General features: G+C 38.2%; 4 protein-coding genes and 1 non-coding gene across 19 annotated transcripts; 2 read left to right on the forward strand and 3 right to left on the reverse strand.

The window, feature by feature from the left end:
- Positions 1-900: 900 nt before the first annotated feature.
- On the reverse strand, positions 901-5,023 carry LOC112276228 (U2 small nuclear ribonucleoprotein A'). Its single transcript, XM_024507351.3, has 8 exons — positions 4,416-5,023; positions 3,752-3,792; positions 3,425-3,554; positions 2,665-2,870; positions 2,102-2,290; positions 1,825-1,875; positions 1,536-1,670; positions 901-1,393 (listed from the first exon to the last, which is right to left on the reverse strand). The coding sequence occupies exons 1-8, from the start codon at positions 4,495-4,497 to the stop codon at positions 1,388-1,390; spliced, it is 840 nt and encodes a 279-aa protein (XP_024363119.1). The 5' UTR covers positions 4,498-5,023; the 3' UTR covers positions 901-1,387.
- A 1,537-nt stretch (positions 5,024-6,560) lies between these two features.
- On the reverse strand, positions 6,561-10,653 carry LOC112275641 (Holliday junction resolvase MOC1, chloroplastic). The gene is made up of 11 exons (XM_024506182.3): positions 10,454-10,653; positions 9,795-9,931; positions 9,410-9,561; positions 8,995-9,071; positions 8,768-8,832; positions 8,584-8,673; positions 8,271-8,376; positions 8,042-8,094; positions 7,673-7,804; positions 7,254-7,326; positions 6,561-7,046 (listed from the first exon to the last, which is right to left on the reverse strand). Exons 1-11 carry the CDS (start codon positions 10,512-10,514, stop codon positions 6,940-6,942), a joined length of 1,053 nt encoding a protein of 350 aa, XP_024361950.1. The 5' UTR covers positions 10,515-10,653; the 3' UTR covers positions 6,561-6,939.
- Positions 10,654-14,693: 4,040 nt separating this feature from the next.
- On the forward strand, positions 14,694-18,314 carry LOC112275954 (BTB/POZ domain-containing protein At3g05675). 12 transcript variants are annotated; one of them, XR_016500201.1, is made up of 5 exons: positions 14,732-15,116; positions 15,637-15,743; positions 15,886-17,549; positions 17,716-17,846; positions 17,972-18,314. XR_016500201.1 is itself a non-coding variant. In XM_024506776.3 (4 exons), the coding sequence occupies exons 3-4, from the start codon at positions 16,261-16,263 to the stop codon at positions 18,090-18,092; spliced, it is 1,410 nt and encodes a 469-aa protein (XP_024362544.3). In that variant the 5' UTR covers positions 14,730-15,116; positions 15,637-15,743; positions 15,886-16,260; the 3' UTR covers positions 18,093-18,314. The 12 variants fall into 12 exon arrangements, 3 of the variants coding, with proteins under 3 accessions (XP_024362544.3, XP_090102581.1, XP_090102582.1); XR_016500203.1 differs by having other exon boundaries at positions 14,839-15,112; XR_016500202.1 differs by having other exon boundaries at positions 14,868-15,253.
- A 1,002-nt stretch (positions 18,315-19,316) lies between these two features.
- Positions 19,317-19,513, reverse strand: LOC112276268 (U2 spliceosomal RNA). The gene has a single exon (XR_002967956.1). It is a non-coding gene; the product is annotated as a U2 spliceosomal RNA (small nuclear RNA).
- Positions 19,514-20,437: 924 nt separating this feature from the next.
- On the forward strand, positions 20,438-25,755 carry LOC112275541 (mRNA cap guanine-N(7) methyltransferase 1). 4 transcript variants are annotated; one of them, XM_024505990.3, is made up of 15 exons: positions 20,438-20,665; positions 21,434-21,514; positions 21,635-21,777; positions 21,921-21,989; positions 22,122-22,193; positions 22,403-22,504; positions 22,731-22,787; positions 23,098-23,236; positions 23,495-23,559; positions 23,745-23,795; positions 24,211-24,273; positions 24,500-24,611; positions 24,757-24,827; positions 25,109-25,262; positions 25,499-25,755. In XM_024505990.3, exons 1-14 carry the CDS (start codon positions 20,548-20,550, stop codon positions 25,193-25,195), a joined length of 1,230 nt encoding a protein of 409 aa, XP_024361758.1. In that variant the 5' UTR covers positions 20,438-20,547; the 3' UTR covers positions 25,196-25,262; positions 25,499-25,755. The 4 variants fall into 4 exon arrangements, with proteins under 4 accessions (XP_024361758.1, XP_024361759.1, XP_024361760.1 ...); XM_024505991.3 differs by having other exon boundaries at positions 21,644-21,777; XM_024505992.3 differs by lacking the exon at positions 22,731-22,787.
- The last annotated feature ends 747 nt before the right edge of the window (positions 25,756-26,502 follow it).

Genomic DNA, 26,502 nt, shown 5'->3' on the forward strand with positions numbered 1-26,502 from the left:
TGGCGATGGCCTTCACGTCGAAGAACAAAAGCGGGCATACATCTTGGGAACTATTAATTTCTAGACGTGGAGGTTTTGATATTGTACATCTTTCAGAATGAAGGATCGATGGTAAACTTGCAGTCAGGTGGAGATCTATACAGCGAGTGCTGAGAGTGTACTGGTTGTAAGGAAGTAGACAAACAAGTTGAAATTCTGGCAGGACTTTGAGAGCGGTTTTAGTTAAATGGATTGCCACAGTATATTTTGGGGCTACCAATGTGATTGACGGAATGAGAATAATGTCTAGAGAATTTCAATCCTTAATACAAATGAGAAAAAAAAAATATCATATTGTTTCTTTCATATGAATGTTGAGAAAAATTATAAGAGAAAGTCAATGACAACACACATATTTTACACCGCTTACGCTTTCTAACGTCAACGTCACATACCCACAACTTCAATTTTTTTTAGTTTGAATTTACAAGAAACTCTACTCCAGTGAAGCAGGCAAGATATTATTGCAAAAGGATACTAAATATGTAAGCTTGTCGATTAGTGATACTTGTAATTTACGGTAATACGTTTGCTTCTTCGAATCAATTTTTATTCTGGACAATTAAATGTCTAATTCACTTACAACTTTTAGTTCGTGTTAATGCACGAGTTTAAGCATGTGTCGTTGGGCACACGGACGGAACTAAAAACAAAATGCGAAGTTGGAATCTACATCTCGTGTCTGTATTTAGAGCGAAATATCCAACGCCGCTCCAAGTTCAGAGGGGAAAGGGCTCATTTGTAAGTGTACTCCAAAGTCCAAATCAGTCTTTGCACCTTAAATAAATACCTCCAATCTTCCGTGTCCTACAATCAGAAAGATTACGTGTGCTCTCATTGCATACGTGAACAAGAAGCCCCTACTGGAACATGGACAGTTGATGAAAATGTGTGAAAGAGAACTACATCATTATCATCAACGAATATCTTGAGATGGAGACCATCCTAGCTGAAGTGTTTTAGAAATGTGTACACCAAAAACTAGAGAGACATTATGCTTTTGACCGTATTGTAATTGCTAGTGAGTGATATAAAGTAACACCGCTAGCAGGGAAAAGCCCCATGTCAACTCTAATTATCCTAATGCCTTCTATTTTTTTAAGTCTCTACAACTGATAATTCGAAGGTACCAAAGAGGCGAGCCTTCCGTGAACATTTTTCCGTTTAAAATGCAACACTCATCAACACTCATCATCTCGATCCAAACAATTACTCATGGTTCAGTCTACGGCAAGACGATGCACCAACATCACCCAATGAGAAGTGAGGTGGATCTAGCTACCCACAGAAGTTTGCTCGTAAGGGGGCATGACCTTCGTACATCAACATCTACAAGAATCTCCGTCACTCATTCCTGCGTGCACGAGACAAGGGAATACATATATTAAGACTGCTCATGATTTAAAACTTCACTTGAACTTTTATGCCTTCAAATTATAGAACTAACAGCATAAGAAACAGTAAGCCTGACGTCAAAAGTCCAGAAGGGAAAGTACCTCCTCCATTGCCGTGATCTCTTCTGATTGCTGGGTACTTGGAGGAACGTCAATGTTTGAATCTGTCGTAGATTTTCGTGAACCATCTTCTCCGGGAAGCACAATGTCAGAGGGCAACTGCCCAAGCTTTAGAGCCTGCAAAAGAAAAATAAGATCTCAATGCATGCACAATGTGCCAAATAAAAATTCACCACGGCATAACTGAATGTTGTGAACTTAATGATTGAACTAAAATCAAGTAAAAAGTAAAAGGAAACTCAATTTCCTAAAATATACCGAGCAGTAGTACCTTTTCAAGCCTGGCGACCTCTTCAAGCGTCTGAGAATTTGCAATAGCGGTCTGAATCACAAGTACAGAGAAAGTTCTTTTCAGACAGAGTCCTTTTCAAAATACTGAAGAGTAAACACGGCAACACCTGACATATGATGCTAGAAGTTGACCAAGAAGAATTATTCATTCATGATAGAACGTAATGCAAACTAGTGAAAGCACAGGATCTCTGAATTTTTGCAGTGAACATGATCCAAGCTACGAGGAAACAAATATTAAGTTGGAACTGCAATACCTTGATAGCTATAATTTGCTCTGGAGTTGGTCCTTTTCGAGAAGGTTCCTCCACTTCGACAGGGGTAGCCTCAAGAGAATCCTCACTGGGAATTTCTCCAGGTACAAAAGTCTTAGCTGGGGGAGGAGGTGGAGCTTTGGCAGGAGCACCATTTTCAGTTGCAAATAGTTTCTTAGCTTCTTGCCTCTCCTGCAGCACAGAAAGTAAAACTTGTAAAAAGTTGAGAACGCAGTTGGAAAAACTACGACACAGTCAAAAGAAGCTTTCTTAATTAGAGTATGAGGTAGTCTGTGTATACATATCGACATATCCATTTAAGACAGACCAAGGTTCCTCAATATGCTGATTCCAAAACAAGCTCCGTCACCCTCCAGCTGAGGAACCCAATTCCACCAATAGAGCTCCCTGCACTCCACACAATAAGTGACTCGAATCAAATTAACTCACCTTTTTAATTCCCTTCGATCAAGTGACTTGATAGCTACAAGACCAACGTCTCGATCTAAAGTTCAACTGAAGCAACTACTCCAATCAGAGGATGAAAACCGATGGATCAAATGTACCTTTAGCTTCACTTTCTTGAAGTCGAGAAGTCGGAGCTTGGGTAGCTTGTGTATCAGATGCAACCGGTAGTTTGGCCTCTTCGTCACAACGTTATCCAGCAGGCACAGATTCAGCAGATTCCCAAGTGTCGCGAGATGGTCAAGGTCCACCAGATTTGAGAGCCGATTGTTTGTAAGCACCAATGTCTCCAGCTTTGGCAATGCCGCTGCACAACCACAGCTTTCATTCAACTTATCAAGAATATTACTAAATAGGAAGTGACGCCGCACAATGAAAGGCAATCTCATACCCCAAACAATAGGTCTTAACAAAGGGTCCCAGAAAAGATAAGCTCCTAGGTAGTGATGGCTAGAGCCCACCTACGGCAACATGATGCTCTTCAACACGAACCACATAATATTCTAAGGATTATCCTGACGTGCACTGCTAATGAAGTTCCATCAATAAAAACCTTCCTAGGAAGTCTACCCAAACTATATAGGCCTGTAAAGAAATTGTCTCACAAGTATAAATACAACCGAAGCTCAACACTTATTTTTAAGTTTGATATTGCCATCTCAATGACTAGTCAACATCTTCACTTCGATGAAGACTGTCGTATTAAGATACCTACAGAATCACGCTCTCAACTTCCAACCAAGAACTTGGTGACCAACACCAGAACTATTCAGTTACAAACGGCGCAGCAGACTGAACTTATGCTAGACTGAAATCTGCATACGTCAGCATATTCATCACGTATTGAGTTCAGGGAAACACCTCCGATATTGGGGTTGATGCGTGCTATCCTATTGTTGTTCAGAAGCAGAGTAGTAAGACGTTTCAGATGTGGAAAGCCCTCAAGCTTCACGATCTCGTTGTCGGATAAATCAATGCTCGCGTATTGATCCTAAAGATACATCTGAACGATGAGTGCAAAATTCGCAAACCAACTATTTGAGCAGATAGAATGCGATTATCTACAAACTACGCAACCAATCAACGATCTTCACAAGGCAATCAAATAATGACAAAAGCCCCAGGGATAAAAGAACTCTTAAAACCATTAGATACAATTACACAAATGCTAGAGTTAAAAATACATACCTCTGTGGCTCCGAGATTTTCTATAACTCCAATCTTATTCCCTGCATAGCTCAAGACAAAAGAAACCTCCGAGTGTCAATACAATGACGAGAATTAACGTTGAAGTGACCATTCAGACGAGGTTTAGCAGGAAAAATCTAGAAGCTGGACACAGAAAGAAAATGATTTGCGCATACACATTAATAAAATTAGGGTCTAAGGGGGAGGAAAGGGGAAGTACGTGTTGATAAAGGAGTGTGTGTGTGTGTGTGTGTGTATGTATGTACTAACAGACGGACTAAACTGGAAAGACAATTCTAACATCTCTAAATTCACTTAAAAACTCACTGGGAAAGCTTCGAGTGAGAACACTGTTGCCTCACAAGAAAATAGTTCGCCAACTACTAACATCAAGGTCCAATGGACTGCTAGCAGCATCTCAAACCATTAACGAGACAAAGTCATCTTTAGACCGAAAATTTCATGTCCAATAGGACATTTAAGGTGGCAATGCTAACTAATGCATAAAAAATAAAAAATAAAAACTATAACTACCGTACAGAGTGGAGCCAGATACTCATAAACTGTAGGCACATGTATATCTAGGAGGGGAAAAAAAATAAAAATAAAAATAAATAAATAAATAAATAAAACAAGAGACGACAATATAGTGGATTGACAGTACCGCGAAGATCGAGCTCCCTTTCTCGAACAGCATTGAAGTATTGAGGCGAGCGCAAAATCAAATCTGCTGTTACTCTCACCATCACGCCCTCTCAAAGATATTCGTAAAACGAACCCCGTACTGCTTAAATGAATGAAAACCCTATCACTCGGTCCAACTCAAACCTCACGGAGCCTCGTTTTTCGTACACTCGCAAGCAGGAGAACCTTCCGCTTGCGTTTTTCTCGTTCAAAACACCAATCTCTTCGCAAACAACTCTTTTCCCGCGAATAGAAGGAGCGGAACTTCACTTCTCCCCGGACTTCCAACAAAATTGAACCAAAATAGGCCGTAATTTATTTCAAAAAAGGCACTGTATATAGCATTGCAAGAAGAATCCAAAAGAAACTCAGAAATGAAACCGCCTGTGAGAAAAATTCCAAACGATCGAGAAAGAAAAATCCTGTTGATAAACCCTGGAATTTCTTTTCATGAGGCTCAAAACCGAGGGCCGAAAAAACAAGAGGCGTGTAATTTAGGATTAAGGAACTACAGAATCCCCATATAAGACGGGCAGCAGCAAATGGAGCATGGATCAAGCGTGAGGAGAAGCCATGGCGATGGTCATGAAGCAAGAAAACATACTGCCCGAACTGAAACCCTAAATCAATACTTTCAAAAACTGGAGCAACTCAACGACACTGGACTAACGGATGAAATTCGGAATGGATCTTATCGGATGACATTCATAATATTTATTTCGTCATCCGCTTGGGTCCTGAAGCATCTTGTTCTCCACCAAAACATTCTTGTGGGTTAATGAATAAATAAAGTATTCCTTGGTGATAACTTCCATATATTATTATAAATTTCATGTAGTTCATTCAATGTTGTCAGTCGTTTTATTTAAGCATCATCTATCAGCTCACAAGGTGACTAGAAAAATACTTTAAAATGTATCAAAGAATTCCAATTAGGAATTAATACAAATTTCTCTTTGTCATGCACCTTGCATTGTAAGAACTTCCTCCATACAACAAGGAAGCTTTGAGATTGTGATATGCAGTTTTTACTTAACCTTTAAAATCTTTGACTAAAACTATGTTGTTCTAACAATTTTAGTAATTTTTAAAATAACACACATGCTCAGAATACTGTGCAGAAAAGTGTGGTCATTCTTTATGATTTTTTATAGGATTTGGTACGTCCCATTTCCTCATATCTTAACTATTTTATATAGGCACCTATTTGTGTTTTGAAAGACCACTTATCTTTACCTTGGGTTGTTGGTAAATTTCATTTTGTTACACATCTTTGTCAAAAAGTCTTTGAGTTGAATTAAATTAATTCTATGCAAACATTTACATAAAAGAATTTGCTCTTAGAAACAATTGAAATATTTAGTGTTCATTCTACTATTTAATTTTACATCTTACAAGAAATTCATGATATTTTGTTCAAAAGTTTAAGAAAAAAGTGTTTTAATATTTTAGAAACAAAAAGTACAACTTATTTATTTTTATATATTTCACAGCCTAAAAATTTTGAGTTGTGGTTGCTAATTCCAAACGTCCATCCTGTTACAAAATATTCAAAATATTACAGCAATGCAATATTTACACAATTTGTGAGAAATATAAAAAGTTCTATAAAGTTGAATGTAATAGTTAAAAACATCTATATTGAAGCAAGTTTATGTTTATGTTTTCATAATCACATTAAATATATTAAAATTTATTATTTTACATATACATCTATGTTTGTATATATTTAAACACAAACATACATAACCAAATTTTGTTAAGACATATAATTTATTTTATTTTATTTTCACTATCCCTGAACGTTGGTTGGCAAAAGTCATACATTTGTAAAAAACTTGATTCTTTCTTACAAAGGGATTGAAAACTAATTTGAAAGAAACAAGTAAAACAATCTTACTGAATTTTTGAAGTTTTAAGAAGATCAACATCCTCTAACAAACAACCTCAAATAAAACTTAATTTTCAAAAATAATCAAATGAGAGATTTAAAAAAAAAAAAAAAAAAAAAAAAAAAAAAAACTGTGTGAAATAAAAGATTTAAAAGTGCAAAAGCCTTGATGAATGAAGATAAATACAAATAAATAAATCTTCAGTAATTTTAGAAAATAAATGATAGATCTAATAACAGTGCAACAATAAAATGGGCTTATAATATAATATTTATGACTGGTTACAGTTACAGTTATGATTTCTAAAATACAGACAAAATTTCAACTTCGACTTTTTGGGCTAAACAACATACCTCAACAACCTTGAAATCATATCAAGTGTTCTACATTCAGGTTCTAAAACTCAGGACCTTTGCGATCACCTCACAAAATCTTGGTGTCATAGGTTTCCTTCGTGCTTCTGACGTTCAGAGCACGTTCACACGTTAAAGCAATAAAATGAGAATAATAAAAAATTAAAAAAATCCCTGAATTTGTGCTGCGACACTACAGCACTTACGGACGCAATCTCCAAAAACGTTTACTTCAACATCTGTGCTGCATATTTTTCAACTAAAAGGGGCATTCCTCTTGTATCAATCCAACCTCTTGATCGGATATTTTAGGTGGCGGTGACAAACCCTTCCCAAATGCGGCAATGAGGATAGCATCTGCTCGACCTGCCAAAAGAAAAGCTGCAATTACTACTCTAAACATTCAAGTTTGCCTGTTGAGAATAAAGAAGCTGAGCTTGCAGCAGAAAAATAGCTTCACAATGATCAAGTATGTCGCAAGCAAAATGAGTAGATGTGATAACAGTTTCAGACATATTTTTTTGCAAGCAAAAGAACTGTTCCATCTAAGCAGAGAAGGAAAACATTTCATACCATGATCCTTCTTGCGCTTCAGTTGCGGTCCCAAATCCGGAAACAAGGCCATGGCAGTGGCTCTACTGTCATCCTGTGTTCAAGACCATGCATGAGAAAATTAACAAACACATCATCATAGGCTACTCCCAACGGCTCCATTTGACGATTCATTTGGCCACAACGAGAATAAAAATATTAATTATAGCCCCTCTGATTGACTTTATAATTACTTAGAAATAATCAGTACATCTTTTCACTTAACTTCACAATGTAAGAAAATTGATCCATTCCTCAAACTAATCCATTATGGTGCACTCAAATACTGTGATGCAACGACAAAACAAGTCATACGGGACAGCACTGTCCTACAGGAACAAAACTCGATCACATGACCTTTAGAGCAAAGGTGATCCTGAAGGAGTCGCAATGAGGCAGACCTTAGTGTATTGTTTCCCGGCTATTCCCATCGCGCTCTTCCATACTTGAGCTCGCACAGGGACGACCTTGAACCCTAAAGCCATCAAAATCCCAACCCACATCCCATACCCGAACCCACAACCATACCACCCCTGCAAAAGACGAAACATTTACTGTGCTTGTTTGTGAACGACAAGAAGCTCACCACAATAAATAGAAAGTTGCATAAATAAACATACACGTATTTACCAACAGGTAGGAATGTAAAAACTCTTGCCGAGCTTTGATTTTGTGTAATAAGCCCAAACCTATAAAGACGAATCAACTGGATATGAGTACAACACTAGTGGATCTAAGAATACAGTAGATCGGGGCACATCATCACTAACCTGCTTTCCATCCATTGGGAAAGGCATGGCTTGCTCTACATATGCTACACTACCTGCAAGTAACCTTGCCATAAGGATAGCATTAGAATACAGTAAAGATAATCAAATCTTACTCTCGTAACCACACCCACAAAAGTAAAAAAATCTACATGTTTATTGCAAACGATTTTGTAGTGAAGCAACGCAGTATGATGAAATTGAAAGGACAGCAGCATCACAAGATGCACACCTTCTGGTGCATTGATCTTGTTCACAAGATCAACAATAGACCTGGCATCATGCCGTCGTCTCATAGTTTTTCCAACCTGTATTTTCACACATGGAACGTCCAGAACCTACAGCATACAATGTAAACCAGGAAGGCCAGCCATCAGCAATGCCATGGATCTGTCAAAGGGTTCACAATCTTTTAAATAACACTCGTGATCTTGTTCCCAATCATTTACACATTGTGGACAAAAATCCTCGGCTACAGAATCTGGAAAGGCAGGAAGAGAGGATGCTTCTACTAAGCACTAACTGAAAAAACATAATGAGATTACCTCTTGAGTACCATCTCTCAGGACGGCAATAGCACCAGAAGCATCGGGATCTATACCGAGTATGCAGGCATTGCTCGGCACAACAGTTCCCTGCAGTAAGTTCATGAAATCAAAAACGTTTACTTGGGAACAACAAACTGGAAAAGTAAAACCATTTACACAGCATAAAAATTCTCATACCTACATTTAGACCGTCTAGTCCGACACTCCAAGATTCAGACTCCAGAGACTCGCCCAACTCCTCAGGCACTGAACACATGCAGGTTCCAGAAATAGAATTAGACTCGCGTCACCTCGTAGTCACCAGCAAAACACGCAGAGGCTCGTCGTTGCATAAAGGATAATTAAAATTGCAGATCATAAAAACGTGTACTAAAAGTTCTTGAAAGATGAGAGGTGATACTTGCTTACATTGTGCTGTCTCTCCTTCCTTCAACTCTACTTCAGCAGCAATCCTAATTCCTCTAGTTACCCATGAATGTCTGGAACTACAAAACCCCAGTCCAACCTTCAGTAGAGAAATCATATGAACTGGAAACCGATGCGATTGACCAAAGCCGAAGTTAGGACCTCTGTTCATTCAACTTTGCTGTAATGAACAGAACTCTTCACTGCCAAATTCGAAATAATTGGGGAGTTCAGAAGGATCAAAAAGGAAAGCATGCCTAAGTTAATGAAACCTATTGGGACGTTCTTGTGACACAGCACATTACCCAGCTTCTACATGCACATGGAAATTAGTAACATGACAAAGATCACTTCAAAGTGCCATCAGAAAATGTCTCGGAGTGTAAAAAGAATTGAGGAGCAAGAGGGGAGGTATTACTTGTTGCCCACGCCTGTTGGGGACACGCAGAATCTGACCACCATTGGGTCATTTAAAGACGACTTGTCAATCGTAGACGAGTCTCCTCTGCAGAGGCGATTGTCAGCAAAAACTCGGCCTTTCAGACATGCGCAGAGACGTGCAGTTCCCTTCTGCAATTACACAGTGCACAGAACCTATAAGCTACTCAAGATGAAAATTGCGCGAGATTTAAATTTTCCCACAATGCAAAATTAAAGCAATACACTTCTCGGAATACGTAAGACCAAACTAATCTAGAGATAGCAAATTGCATACATAACCAACTAATCTGAAGCAGAACACAGCTTACATACAATTCAACTACGAAATTTATTAGAGAGCAACCGATAAGAAATCACATTACCTGCTGACTTTCAAAAATACCGTGAATCGTGCCCAGAGAAACAGAGGATACCGTAGATGATGTGATCCTTCCTGTTGCTATAGCAGTCCTCGCGATCGCCACCCGCCTCCAAAACCCTCCCCGTATCATTGTCTCCACTGCAAACCCCTCCACCCCAACCCCGACCGTTTCCCACTCAAATCATGCTGAAATTCCAAGGACCTACTAAACATTTCAAACGAGTGCGCTCAATGACCAGGCGTGAGATTTGCGTAGTAAGCAAAGTTTACTTTACGCCAATTGGTCGGAGAATTCACAAAATCTCTCAAACTTTATCTCTCCTTGCATTCTCATTTCGAATAGACTGATACAAATGCAGTGCCCTCGAAAAAGAAAGTATTCTCGGCCACAATTTAGATAACACATAGTTCATCGGAGTTGACCAGATTCTTGGTCGCACGTGCAATGCGCAGGATTCGACAAAAACAACCGCATGTACATGACAGAAGTCTCTACGCCAACGACTGCGCATAGTTGGTTGGCAACAAGAATCACAATTCAACAAAGATGCAATGCTGTTTTAGCAAACCAAGCAACCCGGCTTCATATAGAAATTACGACCCTTGTCAAAGGTGACAACCTCAGAGCTGCAAATATTGAAGCCACCCAACAGAACCCACCTTCACCAATAGAATGCAGTGCTGCTATTTCCAGATTAGCACGCATCCCAGACATTTGCATCTCCTGCTGGATCGGCAAATCCTTCAAACACAAGTAGCATGACCTAAAGTTGCACCAGGAACACTTGAGGTACCTCGAACCCCTCACTTAAACCCTAAACCTCTGGAGATCACAAAAGAGGAGTTGAGGTATTGCAGCATTAATTTCATCACCTTCTGAATGACTTTATAGAGGATAAAAGGTTATTTGAATGTAGTTGTTTATCTTCAAGATTCGGTCTTGATATTCTTTTTTTAAATTTTCATGCTGGATGCAGAAGCGTGCTGCACTGAAATGAATTGTAGTCTTAGAGTAGCTAAATCTACTTAAAGTCCTATCTCATTTCTTTTTTTCTTTATAAATTGATTCTATGCAAGTCGGTCACCTAGCTTCGAAAGTAGCTTGTGAATTAACTGGTTGAAACTTGAATCGAGTATGTGTTGCAACAAATACGTCTAACTATTACTTCATGCTGTTTTTTTCCTTGTTCTGAATATAGTAACTTGAGGAATCAATATCAAGTACAGAAACTTTTATTTTTTGTTGGAATTGGTGGTTTTGAGCAATGATTTTATATATATGCAAATCTGTTTGTGTAAGCATATAAATAAACTTATGACTTTAGTGTGGCAATATAATATTATTAGAATATTACTAATGTCACCATAATTTTGACTACTGCCATTAAAACTTAAGTCAAGATTTAGTCATTAATTTTAATTTAAGTTTATTTCTTTTGTTACTTTTATGGCAACCATTTCATCATAATGCAAAATATACACTAAAAATATTAAGAATTTTATTGACTATTTAAAAAAATAAATGAAGAAATATGTCAAGTAGATGGTGGGTTGTGGTAAAAGCAACAAAGAATTGTGGTGACATTAACAATACCCTTATTATTATGATTTTCATAAAAAAAAAATTGGTGATTCACCACTAACTTAATGATTGTAAAATAAAAACATTGAAATAGGTAGCAGTGTTGAATATTGGAACATAGATATTACACATTTTATCTATTTTAATATTTCTAAAAACTAACAGTAGATGAACTTGTATTACATGTATAAAAAAATATCATACAAGCGACTTTAAGTTTTGCTTTAATTGATATTTTTTTTATCAATTAAAAATTTTAAAATTATAATAGTTATATTTCTGCAATTGACTTCTATGGATCAATTATTGATAACTGGAGAAGTAAATGCGTCCTTCAATTGGCATTGTTGTTGTTATTATATTATATTATATTTTATATTTTTATTTTTATCTTTTATGTATTTATATGTTGAAGATACAATCTATTGGTGTTTTTTGCAAAACAATGTACCACAGATTTGCATCCATTCATACACCTTAAGCAAACCCTGCTACACATTTTTTTAGCACTTCCTTCACAATTTTTGATGACAGTAAAGTGATAAAACTTTATCCATTCAAGAAGAGACAAAAGAAAAATATCCACAATAAAAGACAAAGACACATTAAATGTTAAAAACAAACTTTATAAAACAATAACAAAAATATGTTATAAATAATTGTAAATAATAGGCATTTAAAAATGGTCAAAATATTATGAGAAAGTCAATATAAATGGTACTAAATATAACAGCATAAATACATTTTTAAAATAGGAGATGCTCAGAGACAATCAAGAGATTTGCAAGACTTAAAATATTAAAACAAAGTCAAATACCACTTCTTCTTCTTTTTAAAATTTTGAAGTAACTATATTGATGTATGTAGAATATTTGATAAAGGTTTTTTTATTTATTATTTTAAAGTTTGACAAATGTTACTCTTATATAAATGCGAGTTTGAATCATTAATTGTCAAATGGCCTTTTTTTTTTTTTTTTCAGAAAATGTCAATTGCACTATAACATGTGGTACATTTTTAAAATTCTTAATATGTTTTTTTTAAACTAAAAAACATGTATAATTTTTGGTTTTGTGATCTATATTCTACTAAAATAATGAGGAAAAAGACAATATTACAGATTTAAACAATAAATACTTTGAGTATAGAAAATGGATTTTTACGATAAATACAATAAATGCTAATATGGATAGTTACACCCAAGTGAAGATTACTCTTTCAAAGGAAATATTGAATGTTGTTGAAGGTATTTTGCTTGCTTGACCAAGTTTCTATGTATTGTTAGCTAAACATACAAGTAAAACTAATAATCAACATTTAATAGAAGTTTAAGAAGGTAATAAATTGGTTTTTAAATTTTTGCAATAAAGTCCAAATGTTTATATATATATATATATATATATATATACAAGAATGTTAAATAGACCTAAGTTTTTACTAAATTAACCCACCCATCATCATGAAAAATAAAATTATTTGTAGATTCATTTTTCAACTATTGGATCTGCAACCAATGAAAACCAACTACATTCATTATGATTACCATATTCTTCATCAAGGATGGATCTATTTAGTAAAAACATGAGTCTATTTAATATTCTCCTATATATAATCGAAAAGTCTATAATTTCATATAAATGTATTGAAAAATTATTCAAATATTTTTAAATACTAGTGTTTATTCTATAAACTATTATTAAAAAATGCAACACAATTAATGGACAATGAAATTTAAAGGACAATGCATTTAAATTCATAAATCTCATGAGAAACTATTTTTTTTTTTCTTTTAAAATCTTATCTAGATGAGATTTACAAATAGTGAAATATAAAGAAGAAGATAAAACATAATGTTTTCTTATTAAAATTTTAATATCCACTCAGTCAATTGTAAATAATGTTGCATCTTATGTATAATATGTGTTTTGTAGTAAATACAAAAGTGTAATATTGTAATTTTGAATATTTTATTTAAAACTAATTAAGAAATAAAATATTTTTGAACTTATACTCACAAATAAATATAGCTCACAAAAATGTAACATTCTTACAAATTAAATCAATTCAAGTTCAAGAAAAAAAAAAAAAATCAAACCACAATTCAAAACACTTCAAAGCAAATACCAATTGCACATCACTAGCATTCTACCTGAAGTATGTAATTTTTATATTTTCAAGTAGATTACATGATAAGAGACAACTACATGTATATCAATAACTTGCACCATAATTTTATAATTTACCTCCAAGTGATTACAATAGTATCAATGCACTCACATCCTTCTTATTCCCTTCAAATAGACTATATATTATAAAACCAAAGGAGACAAAAACCATCTCTAATTGGCTACACATCTCATTGTTTTTATCAAAAGTGAAGCAATAACTCACCTTTTGATCAATCAAAGATTAGAATTTGCATAATGTTGTTGCAGATTGCAGAGATTAGCATTACAAGATGACTAGGGTTGGAGCTCGGAAGCACTACAATGTGGAACAACATGGAATATAATGGAATGACATACAACATGGAGTTTTATGTCATATGAAGCTTCAAACAAAAGATTAATTTACAACACATACTTTACAATGTTTTTTTGTGGCCAACAACATGGGTTTCCACTAGTATGTATGTATGTATATATATATATATGTATATATTCTTCGAATAGTGTCATATTTGAAGCATCTTTACAAACATGCAAGCTGATTTCCTACTCGAAGTAACTCAAAAATTTACCCATTTCCAAGAGAAATCTCAATACCAACACCAGTGAAAGGTGCAGGGCACACACGATGTGAAAGGCCGGATTTTTAATCACAGTTAGTGGCGTTTTTAGCACGTTGAGTTGGCTGGAGGAAGACATGAAAGAATGCGCTGGGAGTCTTCTTCAGCTCTCCCCGAATTCGGAAGATATTTTGCTTGAGCCGGTGACGTGCACAGGGCCAGCTTAGCAACACCCCCACTTGAAGGGGACGACAAAGGCTGAAGTGAGAGTGCCGAAAGAAGACGTGAGAATGGCTCAAAAAAAAAAAAAAAAAAAAAAAAAAAAACATAAGAAAAGCTTGTCTGGACATTTTCTTCTCACTTGCTGCTGCCTCACAATCAATCAGGGTACCCTCCCACTTGCTGTACAAAACTCAGTTGCAAGCTTTGATTTTGAACACTTTTGGAGTTTCTTCTTCTACGTGCGTGTGTGGATTCTTCATTAATTAATCAGTTTATTTATTTATTTATTTATTCCAATCTCATAGATGGCCCGATATCCACGATGTCTAATTGGATTCAAAGCATCTGCCTCACACACCGTTTTCCTTCTTCGTGTACCTGGCAGCCAAAAATCCCCCTTTTTCCCAATCCTTTTCTTCGGGCAAAGGCTTAAGGTTAGGTGCATCGTCATCTAAGAAACTGTAGAATCCAATACACCCGGTGCAAGCTGCGCGGGTCGCAATCTATCACAATCCGTTCCTTTTGCACTACAATCACAAGGGGAGTTCAAGAGGAGCAGGAGAGTTGTGCCGGAGTGTTTTTTTTTTCCTTGTTTCTTTCTTCTTGGTCGCTTGGTCTCGATGCAATGTTATGTCTTCGAGCGCTATGGCAAGCGGAAGAATCTGGGTTAGGCTACGTGAGTGTTGAGATTCTCTTTTGCTCTGTAAGGAAGTGTGTGCACAACGGAGGCAGGGCGTGCTTTTATCGATAAGGGCAGGAGGATGGCAGAGTTGTTAGGGGTGCAATTGTAGGTGGGACGTCTCAAAGCGATTGACTCCTTTCGTTTTTTCGATGTTGGGTTCTCTGTGTGTTATAGCCTTTCTGATGGCGATGATTTGCGAACCTTTGCAAATGGATTCTATAAGTTCTCGCTAGCGGAATACGTGAGGTGACTGGAAGATCTGTTGTTTTCTTTTGTTCGTTTGTTCGGCTCTAGTTTTTCAACGCTCACACATACTACATGAATGCCCTTCTACTTCTGCTTCGAAGAGTTACATCCGTAATTCTATTCTCTTGGACACATAGCCTTAGTTTAAACTTCAAGTTTGTGACACTTGGCCAAAGCGTTGCTGGAGGCAAATATTTAGAATCAACAGTGACTTGGACTTTTTCCCAGTTGCTAATAGTATCTGGAGATGGAATTGATTAATTTGTTTGTAATAACGCAGTGCAAAGAATTTGCAATCCTCTTGATTGTCGCGATGCCGGTATCAGGATGCAGGGCAGCTCAATTGAACTGATAATGGTTTTCTTGTGAAAAATGCTTGTCAGGCAAGGTCATCCTCCAACTGGTGAGATCCAGGGAAAGGCCTGAGAATGCCGGCAAGCAAGTCGCGAGGACGGCGCAAGCTGGGACATACCCTCAGACCCCTCAATCTGTACTCCACCTTGCCCCTCTGAACCACTCTCGATTTATTGCTTGAATCGCTTCACCTGGCATTTGATGAAACATCGGAGTAGGATTCACGTCTTGAATTGGTCTCTTATCCTTCATTGTGTATCTATGTCTATTGTGTGCAGGATATTAGACTCTTCCCAACTTAAATTCATCCAGGGTTTACGCATCGAAGTGTTAGACACGGCACCCACAACGCTCTGCTGTGTAATCGGGCGTACCCTTACCTGGGATCTTGTAGAGTTCCAGAAGAAGATCTCTCTAACCACCACTAGGTGCCAGGAAAGCGATGAACAGCGGATATGGGCAGCCACAAGCTTCCTGACACAAATCCGGGGCTCCTCATGCCACTTTCTAATTCCCAAACTTACTCCCTCTCTTCTCACCGCTTTTGATCTTGACTTCCATCTTGTGGTCTTGTCCTCTTGAAAACAACTCCGAGAGCTCACCTTTATTTCCATTGGCAGTTGTTATCTCAGATTCCCTGCATTATTCAGCACATGCCATATCCCTCAACGATGGCCAAAGGCGAGATTGCCGTGGTGGAGCCCCCGCCCATTGTCTTTAGCTACTCATTTAAACTCGGCGAGCGCGCAACCAGCGATGTGATTGTCAGGCTACGTACTGTCCACGGCCGTGACGACTGGTTCTATGCACACTCTGAGATTCTCTGTGCCAAAAGCAAGTACTTCGCATCACGCCTCTCAGATGAGTGGCCCACGTATCATCTCCTCGACTCCCGCAACTGTGTTGAAGTAATTTGCATCGAGTCTGACATTGACCACCATGTGAAACTCCTGCGCATGTTGTACTCCAACCTCGAGGAGCCCGTCGGGGACATGTGGCACAGCGTGAAGAATGCGCTCGGCATGCTGAAAGTGGCCACCAAGCTTGGGTGCGATGCCATAGCTTCCAAATGTGCTTGCTACTTGGAGGCGGTGCCTTGGGAGGAGAATGAGGAGGAAGAGATTCTCAAAACATTGCCAGCAATTGTTAGCTCAACTCACAAACTTGTTGCGGAGCTTGGAGCTGAAATCCAACCCGTCCTCGCCAGATTGCAGCCCGTAGATGCGGTATCCATTCGCAATGTCTTTATCTCTGCTGTGCACATGGCCACATCGTCCAAGAGCAAAACCTCCGACACATTGTCCACGCTCCCGAGTGATCTCAAAGCAGCAGCTCAAGAACAAGTTGAGTACATGTTAGAGGAAGACGACGACGCGCCGCTGCTGATCGCGGATGATGACCTCAAATCTGCACTCAGGGTGAAATTTCTGAACCTTTTCGGGAGTTTCAAAACCGAGTTGATCGTTCTCACGGATTCAACCCGTCAATTCTCTGAGGCGACGATTCTGGAGAAGGTCTCAGACCTCCTGTGGGCGTCTCGTGTTCTCCCTCGAGTGGGGCTCAACCCAGAATTTGTGGATTTTTGGGTGGGAATTTCGAGTGACGTGACGGGGGCTCTGAACGGGGAGAAGGTGCGGGAAGTTCTGTGGGACACGAAGCTGCGTGTGGTGGAAATCACGGCGACGGTGCTGAAGGCGGTAGGGTATGGGAATGTGATATTAAGTGCTGGTGAGCGTGTGCAGCTGGTAAAGGTCTGGTTGCCGTTTATCCGCGAGACGAAGCTTGTGGTGGAAGAAATGTTTGCAGTGGAGAAAGTGAGTATGGAGATGGACGTGGACTTGTGCCAGAGTATTGAGAATGCGCTTGTGTCGCTGGTGTTATCGTTGCCGTCAGGAGATCAGGCTGAAATCCTTGCAGACTGGCTTCGCTGGGATCACGCCAGGTATGGCATCTCTTGATATTCCGGGCATTACAATGAAAATGACTAATCAGGCTGGGTGGTTGAAAACTGCGGTATCTACTTCATTGCGAAGGTGGTGAGGCATCTTCTAGCCCACATTACTCATGTCATTCTTTGAAGTATGTAAAACTTCCGATTTGCTCTGCAGGCAGCTACCATTTTCCAGTAGATGCTGAGCATTTGGAGGAGAGGAAGTAAACAGTCTGAAGTGACAATATGGATACCTCTCCACACTCTCCTCCTCATGAAAAACGTGTTGGGCTATAATATTCAGAATAAGTAGGTGAAACATCTACTAGATGTTAAAATATAACGTACCATAGTATAATCTTTCAAGCTACGTAGATCGAAGGAGCTCTGCATTCTCAAGTTTTAGTCACTAACTACTCTGTATACGTGTCCAGGTTTCCAGATTTAAGCGAAGCATTCGAGGTCTGGTGCTTTCGAACCAAAGCCGCAAAACGGCGACTAGGCGTCGAAAATCGCAAGGTTGGGAGTGCTATCCGCAGTGGGTGTGCATCTTAACCATTTCGACCCAAAACGCTACAACATCCGCCGCAATATGATTCATTTCTAAGGTCTTGCTTCTGCGCTCAAAGCAGCAAATACAAGTGCTCTCAATCTAGATGACTGCCTTGTTTGCTTTGGCATGTATTAATAGATTCTTTTCGCGAGCATGCGACAGATTTTATTCATGTGTAGTTTGTCTAGCTTTCGTATCTTAATGCAATTCGTATTTTCGAAACATCCCATAACCTCCAAGCATTCTGGATATTATCAAGAGAGGTCTGTCTTTGCAATGTACGGAAACTGAGAGATCTGATGTTGATATGGCAATGTCTGCTCGTAATACAAACGTTTAGTTAAAGAGCTAAACAACATATTAAGCATGACACACACTTAATTGTAAATTCTCCGAAGCCGCTAAAATACTAAGAACTAAACGTAGCCTCTAGTAAACCACACTGTCAAGTAAAGGGCATTAATCAGAAGTTCCTAATGAACACTCTTGCTGCTTGCATTTCTTGCTACAAAACACCACACCAAGCAAGTGTTGTGAATCCCATGCAGAGTTGTTATATGCTTTGAGGTCCCGCTTTGGTTACAGCCACAATGGGGTATCCATATTGTCACATAGAAAAAAACATCTGCAAGGAGGCCTTTGGGATGCAACCCACGATTAAAACGCAAAGATGGTATAACTTGTAAAACAAACAAAAATGTTCGTAGGTTGTGTGTAATAGTGACCAGGAGCCAGGAGCATGCGAGGAGGCTCATTACAATTTCGGAGAGGAGAGAGGAGGATATATATATATATATATATATATGTATATACATATATATATATGTATATACATATACATAAATACATTATTTTAGAATTTTTTTAATCCTACGGTTTGTGTCCTTTTTAGTTTATTTGATATGGGCATAAAAACGAAAAATATATCTAAAACAGTAAATGATCAACTAAACAAACAAGTCAATGCATAATATTCTTCTACACCATTGTTGCTGCTCATCCTCCGTCATCTCTTGTTATTTTGTATTATTTTTATTATTAGGTTGCTGAATTTTCTGGTTTTCACTATTATTTTGAAACCATCTAACAATGCAAATGATGTAATAAAAACAAAATACATAAATTCATTACTTTCAAAAGTTAATTCATTCATTTGAAATCAACATTTATTTCACTTATGCACATTGCAATGTATGCACTCCAAATTTTCTCTTTTTCTCTATAGCTTAGAGGGCAATGTTGGTGTCATTTAATAGCATGACCAAGGCAATGTGCTCTGGCCTGGGCAGCAAGCTGCTTGATGGGCCAGTACCCGAGAAAAATTAGATTAATATTATGAGGCTTGAAGAGCCACACATCAGATAATAAAACTGATAAGAACAAATACTACACTTGGTCTTAGCCAAAAGGCCATGAATGGTGTGCCTCTCTTCCCATTCTGCTACCCTCACACTGTTGTCCATGGCCTGTTTCTTTCAATCTGCATTTCCATCACCTCCTTCTTAATTCAACTAATGAATAGATTCACCACATCACCAGTTGAATCCCCATTTTGAAACGAATGTGAGTTATGCACGTATCAGTGTCTGAATTGAATTATCAAAAAAATGGTTTTCAGTTGTTGTACACACACAATGTTTGAAACTGACATACTTCAATTATTTTGCAGAATTTTAGTTTATCATCTCTCTTCTTTTATGGCAATGCATTGAAAACGTTGTTGTTGTTGTTGTTGTTGTTGTTGTTTTTCACATATCAGCATAGTGTAGTTAAGTATTACTTTATTATTTTAAATCTATTCCATGAATATTTCTGACCTGGGAGTAAACATTATTGAGCCATTTGAGAAGTAATAACTCCATACAAGTGAAGTGTGTGTATGCATTTACAATGATATTTATTTATTAGAAACCTACAATCCCTTTCACACCAGGATAGACACCTGCCTTTCCGTTCATTTGTAAGTCAAATTTGAGACCAATTTATTTACATTGAAAACATGAACTGTAATCAGTTTTCATGCGCACAAAAGTTTCAGCTCGAAGTAAAATTGAATTCGAATGAAACACATCTTTTTAAGAAAACTCTCTTCCTTGTTCTGTTTGTTACATTGGTGGCAAAAAATCCTAAATAATATACTTATGTGTGGAATTGTGGGTTGTGTCTCATTTCTAATGAAGAGTGTTAGAAACTTCTTCTGCCCACACACCTTCATCAATATATTCTCTTTCAAAAAGCTAAAGATTTCTTTTTTGGGGTTCTGAGTTTCATCCATATGTGGTCGTTCATCCAGTCTTAGAAACGGGTTCCTGATAATAATAAGTAATCCATCAGGATTTGTGCAACAGAAACCCTAAAACGCAGGAACACTCACTATGCGGACTCGCAGACAGACAAGTACTCCGGAACGAGCCCGCTCCAATCGGGCTCTTATGGTGCTGCGCATGTCCAATTTGAATGGCAAGGGAGCTCCCTTCATGGACAGCAATTGAGCACCTGGTCGACCGCATTTCTGCGCAGCGAATCCGTGCACGGAGATTGCTGATATTTGTGGGTTCATCTGATGACCCTCTAGGTATATTCTGACCAAATTTGGTTTTTGTGTTTCCTTAATCCTTCTCTAGAATGCACCGAAATTATTATGAAATTCCCACTTTGGAAGTGTGGGCACGAGTGAAATTGTGTTAATGTGGGAGCAATCCAGAGTTCATTGGATGGGAGAGGCGACAATTGCATGCTTTGATGAATTTTTTAGACTTTTTCCATGTGTTTGGTTTGTTTTGGGACGGGTCTTGACATGATATGTGAGCTGGGAACCCGGGAGTATTTATTTATGTAATGCTCGAGCTTGATGGACTGATTTTAGTCGATCTCATGATGTGGACGTAGCAGTTGGGTGTTGATCTGACAGTAAAGTTACCTTGGTCAGCATTCATTTTAAGCATCCAATCTATGGTTGTATTGGTTTGAGGCTTTGTTGAAGAGTGTTTTATACTAATTCAGTTGCTCATTGGTGAATTTGACATTTAGAGGCGCTTCTCTTTATTTGATTTTGAAGTGTCTCCTGATACTTGGTTATTGCGCGGATTGTGTGTAATGTACTTGGTTGCTTTGTTTTCTATGTCCATATTTCAGTCTGTTATGATCGATTGTTAAAAGTTTATTCTCGGCTTCCGCGTGAAGTTTTTTCACTTTCCCACTTTTTCTTGTTGGCCTCCACGGATGGTGTTCTCCGGACTTTTAGATTTGACCAGGTCTTCGTTTCTCTCTATCTCTCTTTGGATTTTAAGGGGTTTGCAAGTGTGTCAAGGTTGATCATCTACTCAATTTTGGATTGTTGCAGGCGCTACTGGAATTTCAGTTCATATTGTAGAAATGAAGAGGGCTCATGATATCGACGAATCTGCCACGAAACGTCTCCGTCGTAAGTCTTTCTATACTAAAACTTGGTGTTTTTGAGACTGAGTGGGAACAATACATTATACCTGTTGTGTTCATGTTTCGCTATTATCTAGTCCTGGTTTTGTGGCTTTAATGGATGTAGTGTTGGCAGGTGATGGTGTGAATGACACACAGGGCAAAGAGATTGTGCGGCAAGTTGCGGATCACTATAGTGCCCGAAGCAACCAGACCCGTGAGCAGAGGGAAGCGAGCCCTATCATCCACCTTAAGAAACTCAACAATTGGGTAAAGTTATCTTTCCACACCTAGCTATTGCAAGGATTTCACTAGCGAAGCCATCACGTCTGCATTCCACTGGTGGAATTTCGTATTTGTTCCTTGTTATTCGGTCTTGTTAATATCGTGTTTCCATTTGTGTTTCTCTGTAGATCAAGAGTGTCCTGATCCAAATCTACACGCAACGGGGAGATACAGTTCTTGATATGGCTTGTGGAAAGGTGCACAGCTTCTGAGATTGTCCTGCAATATATTCTTTGATCTTGGTCAAACTCTAACCGAGGCCCATTTTCCTTGTCATAATTCTGAATACGGACAGTTTTCCCATTTGGCATTTAGCTGTAATGATGCAGGGGGGAGATCTGATCAAGTGGGACAAGGCGTCAATTGGTTACTACGTTGGTATTGACATTGCCGAAGGCTCGGTACTCATCTTTTAAGCCCACAATGAAATAATGCTTTTTGCTGATTTCAATATGAACGAGTCCGCAACGCATGGACTCGATGCTTGGGTTAATTTTGTTGTGCTCGATGAGAGATTTTTTTGATGAAGGGTTAATTTGACGGGCGGTGATGCTTCTAGAAGCTCCTTCCTCAGTTGCCTCAAGCAGTATTATTTGGTTGTACACGGCAGATTGAAGATGCGAGAAAGAGATACAATGGAGAAACTGATCACGCACGTGGTCGCAGAGATTTCGGCTTTCCAGCAAAACTTATCTGTGCCGATTGTTTTGAAGTACTCCCTTTTGACTTCAGTCGTTTGCAACTGCTTTCCCTTTAGAGGTCCTTGCTACTGTTTTGTTACCTTGTGAGTATAGTTTTACTTCCTTCCTTAGTTTTAACTGTTCATGAATTCCTCATTAACGTCAGCGGAGATGTTATCTGTCCCTGCCATGCTTAAATGTACTCATTCTTGAATCTGTCAATTTTGAATGATGGTATACTGGTTTGTCTGAGTTCAGGTTGATCTAGAGAAAATTCTTAAAGATGATGGTCTCTTTAATGTCTGCAGTGTTCAGGTACATATGCTACATGGGTGTTAAATTTGAAGTGTTGGCTTGGGATATATAATTATGGAAGTGGTATTTTAATGTATTTCTGAGAAGCCACGAATTCTGACCAGCGGGAAATTATCAACTTAAGCCAGTACTCTTTTTTTTTTTTTTTTTTTTTTTTTTTTTTTTTTTTCTCTCAGGATTTTTGTTCCAATTCCTGGTTCCTTAATTGTGCGAAATAGAATTGTCCTTTAAATTAAGATTTGATCCTTTAAATCAAGCTTGTGGACAGCAAATGGTTATGTACTAAAGATGGTGGGTGGTTCATAATCAGTTTGCAATGCACTATTCTTGGGATACGGAGGAGCGAGCACGAAGGGCTTTCCGAAACGTCTCTGCCATTCTACAGCCAGGAGGGTGCTTCATAGGCACCATGCCCGATGCAGATGTTCTAGTTCGCAAACTTCGTGATGGTTGATGCCTGACCCTTGAAATATTTGGTTTCGGTAGTCTCAATGTTTTCATTTGGTATATAGATCTGCTCGTATTGGTGCATGAGTGACGCCTTATGATTATGGACGCATGAGCTCAATTTTCAGCTGAATTATCACTGAATGGATATTGGTACTATGTCAGAATCTTGAATTGGCTTCATTCCGTCAGGTTTTTGAACGTGATCACCAAGTGGGCAGGCCATATTTGTCTGATTGAACTCCTGATTTGTGAAACAGCCCCTGAACTTGAGTTCGGAAACAGGGTCTATCGGGTGCGATTTGACGAGAAATACAGTGAGAAGGTGTGTTGTGTTATTAAACCTTGATATATAACTCAGCCAGTAGTCTTAACCTGCACTATTATTCACTCAAACTCTACGTTTAATCTCCTAATCAAATTATCCGTAGGCAACATCTCAAATGCCTACAGCAGGATTATGACTAATTATGCATCGCAAATTCCTGAAATATATTCTCCTCTCTGCAGCAATTCCCATCATCAACACCTTATGGAATTCAGTACGAGTTTCATTTAGAGGTACGATCCAGTCTTACTGCACTAATGGTTATGAAGAGTCCTTGCTAACATATAGTCGAATAACTTTTAAAGATCATTTCTGCAAATGATCTGCATTGTCATTTGATGACCAAGGTTCACCTGCTTTACATTTTAAATACCGCAGCTCTGGTGGTTTGCCTTGTATACTTCTCGTGCAGAGTGTTGGCTTAGTTTTCTTATTTGCTTCTGCGCTGTGTAGTATCAAGTATTGGATTGTTACTTACTGCTTCTCATAGTGTGGAAGCGTAAGTAGATTGTTATTAGAACACGTATGAATATTGTGCTTCACGTGATAGATTCGACTGTTATTTCATACTCAAGTAGTTTCACATGAGTTCGATTCTCGAGTTGCCCCCTCTGACAGCCAGCTTTACTTGTTTTGCGATGCATGCAGGATGCTGTGGATTGTCCAGAGTGGCTTGTTCCCTTCCAGTGCTTCAAATCTTTAGCAGCAGAGGTACACCTAAAACTTGTTTTTTACTCCGCCCTGAATTTCGGTAGTAATCTCATTAAGTATATCATATCACTTAATATTTAGCCAAAGTGGTTTGTTCTCCGATGCCTTACTTTCTATTTTTCTTTGATCCAAAATTCAAGTGAGAATTGTTCACCTTCATTTCTACTGTCTGTGTTAAACTCGTATTGAATGTGAGTCGGTTGCTGTGGACAATTGGCATGTGCAGTATGGGCTCGAGCTTGTGTTCAAGAGTAATTTCCACTCATTCGTAAAACAGTACTGCCAGCAAAAGGATTTTGCAGATCTGATGCGCAAACTAGGAGCGCTTGGTGATTCTGGTATCCGTCCTTCTTACTGAATGAAAATTCTTTTCACCACTATCATCTGCTCTTCATCAATCATAGTTTGAGATATCACAATCCGATATGTACTCCAGATAGTGGCTCCTATGTTACTTATGGGGTTATATGTGGACTCTCTCAGCCGCTGGCGATGCTATCACAGACGATGAGTGGGATGCTGCTTACATCTATCTTGTCTTCGTGTTTAGGAAGGTAATATTGTTGTGCTTTAAAGCACTATTCTGGTTGTGGGAGTGTTTGGTTGTTGGCTATACTTTGCTGTGATGAACAGACTGAGAAAAACTGATGGACACGGAGATTTCACTCTGTTCTTCCTCGTCTCATGTTTTGCATAAAGCTGCACGTTTCAATTGAACTTTCTATCTGCCTTTTTTTGATAGTTTGCTGTAGCCTTCGTTAGAATTGCATTTTAATGGAAACCAATGCTGTTGTAATGCTAACGTGAAGGCCTTCTGTTGGCTTTGGTATGACAGAGTGGAAATAAGCCTCCCCGGCCCCGGTCTTCTCGCGGCACTTACAAAATCATAAGTCCCGATGAAGTGATTTATATCCCGCAATGACTTCTCGAGCAACCTACCTCTTCCTGAATTGATCCACCACCAATATTCGCCGGATATTTCCTCCACGGTAATTTCTCTACTCCGAAATGATGTTCATCATTGAGTTTCACCTGACTCTGCTAGTTTCAAGATGTATACGAATAGTGGCTTTTTATTAAAAGTCTGTCAGATCTTTGCACTTCTCCAACTTCATACAGCCACGTAGTTGTCATTTTCAATCACTCTTCGAAATATTGAACGAAGTTTTTTATTTGCTTGTACAGCAGTAAACAATTACTCCTTTGAAATTGATGTTGTTTACAGGGTGATGAAGTTACGCCGCGAGCAGCTGAGTAATTTAAGTTTCTTTTGCTGCCATAATAGGTGGATCAGGATTGAAAAGGTAACTAGATTGTTTAGCAGCAGAGTTAATTTTAGAAATTTTATCATGGTTCTCAACTTTTACAGGCAATTCCTCAAGAGGTTATGCATCATGAGAAAAGAACCAAGTTCCTTAGTCCTTTGTAAAATGCAGGATACTTCTGGTATTGCAGTAAAAGTTTTTGTCAAATTCATCAGTTTACAGACCTAATCAACATACTGTAATACGAAATCGTCCCAATTGTATTGTTGACTGTCCTGCTTCGAGGGGCCATGAACCTGGTAGCTCAGATGATCAAAGAACCTAACAAGGATGACAAGGATACAAACAATAACATACACATGTCAAATAATAACATATATTCAACATAAAACCATTGTGAGACCATATGTATAAATGGGTTGAGATCTGATAGTTCTAGATCTCAACAGCAACAATATGACATGGACCAATTATGCTCTTCATCCATGAATGGATGATAAGAGAAGGCATAAATTGAGATTATTGTTCCAACACCTCTTCTTACTACTAACATTGCATTGAAGGTGAGTGGCATAGAACATGTCCAAAAGTAAAATGATTTTTTAGTTTGATGGTTTCTAGAAAATTCCATATTGTGCTACTTCAATCAAATTGAGAAGGATGCAATGATGACATGGATTGGTGAATAGACAAGGCAAGTTTTTTGTTTTGTTATTTTGATGACTTGGACACAAATAAAATGTGCTCAAAAGGGAAGTTGGTTTTTTAACATGATGATAGCTTGGAAATCCAATGTTTGTGTTATTTCAATCAAGTTGAGAAGTAGGTGGTAAATGTTGGATTGGTGAAAGGACAAAGCAAGTATTTTGTTGCTTTATCAATGATGACATGATGATGAGTGGAATTGATTTTGTAGAAAATGTATTTTTTTTGTATAAATAATCATATAGAGTAGCAATAGGGA

Source organism: Physcomitrium patens, chromosome 23 (genome assembly GCF_059467195.1).
Source record: "Physcomitrium patens ecotype Gransden chromosome 23, ASM5946719v1, whole genome shotgun sequence".
NCBI classification, from domain to species: Eukaryota; Viridiplantae; Streptophyta; class Bryopsida; order Funariales; family Funariaceae; genus Physcomitrium; species Physcomitrium patens.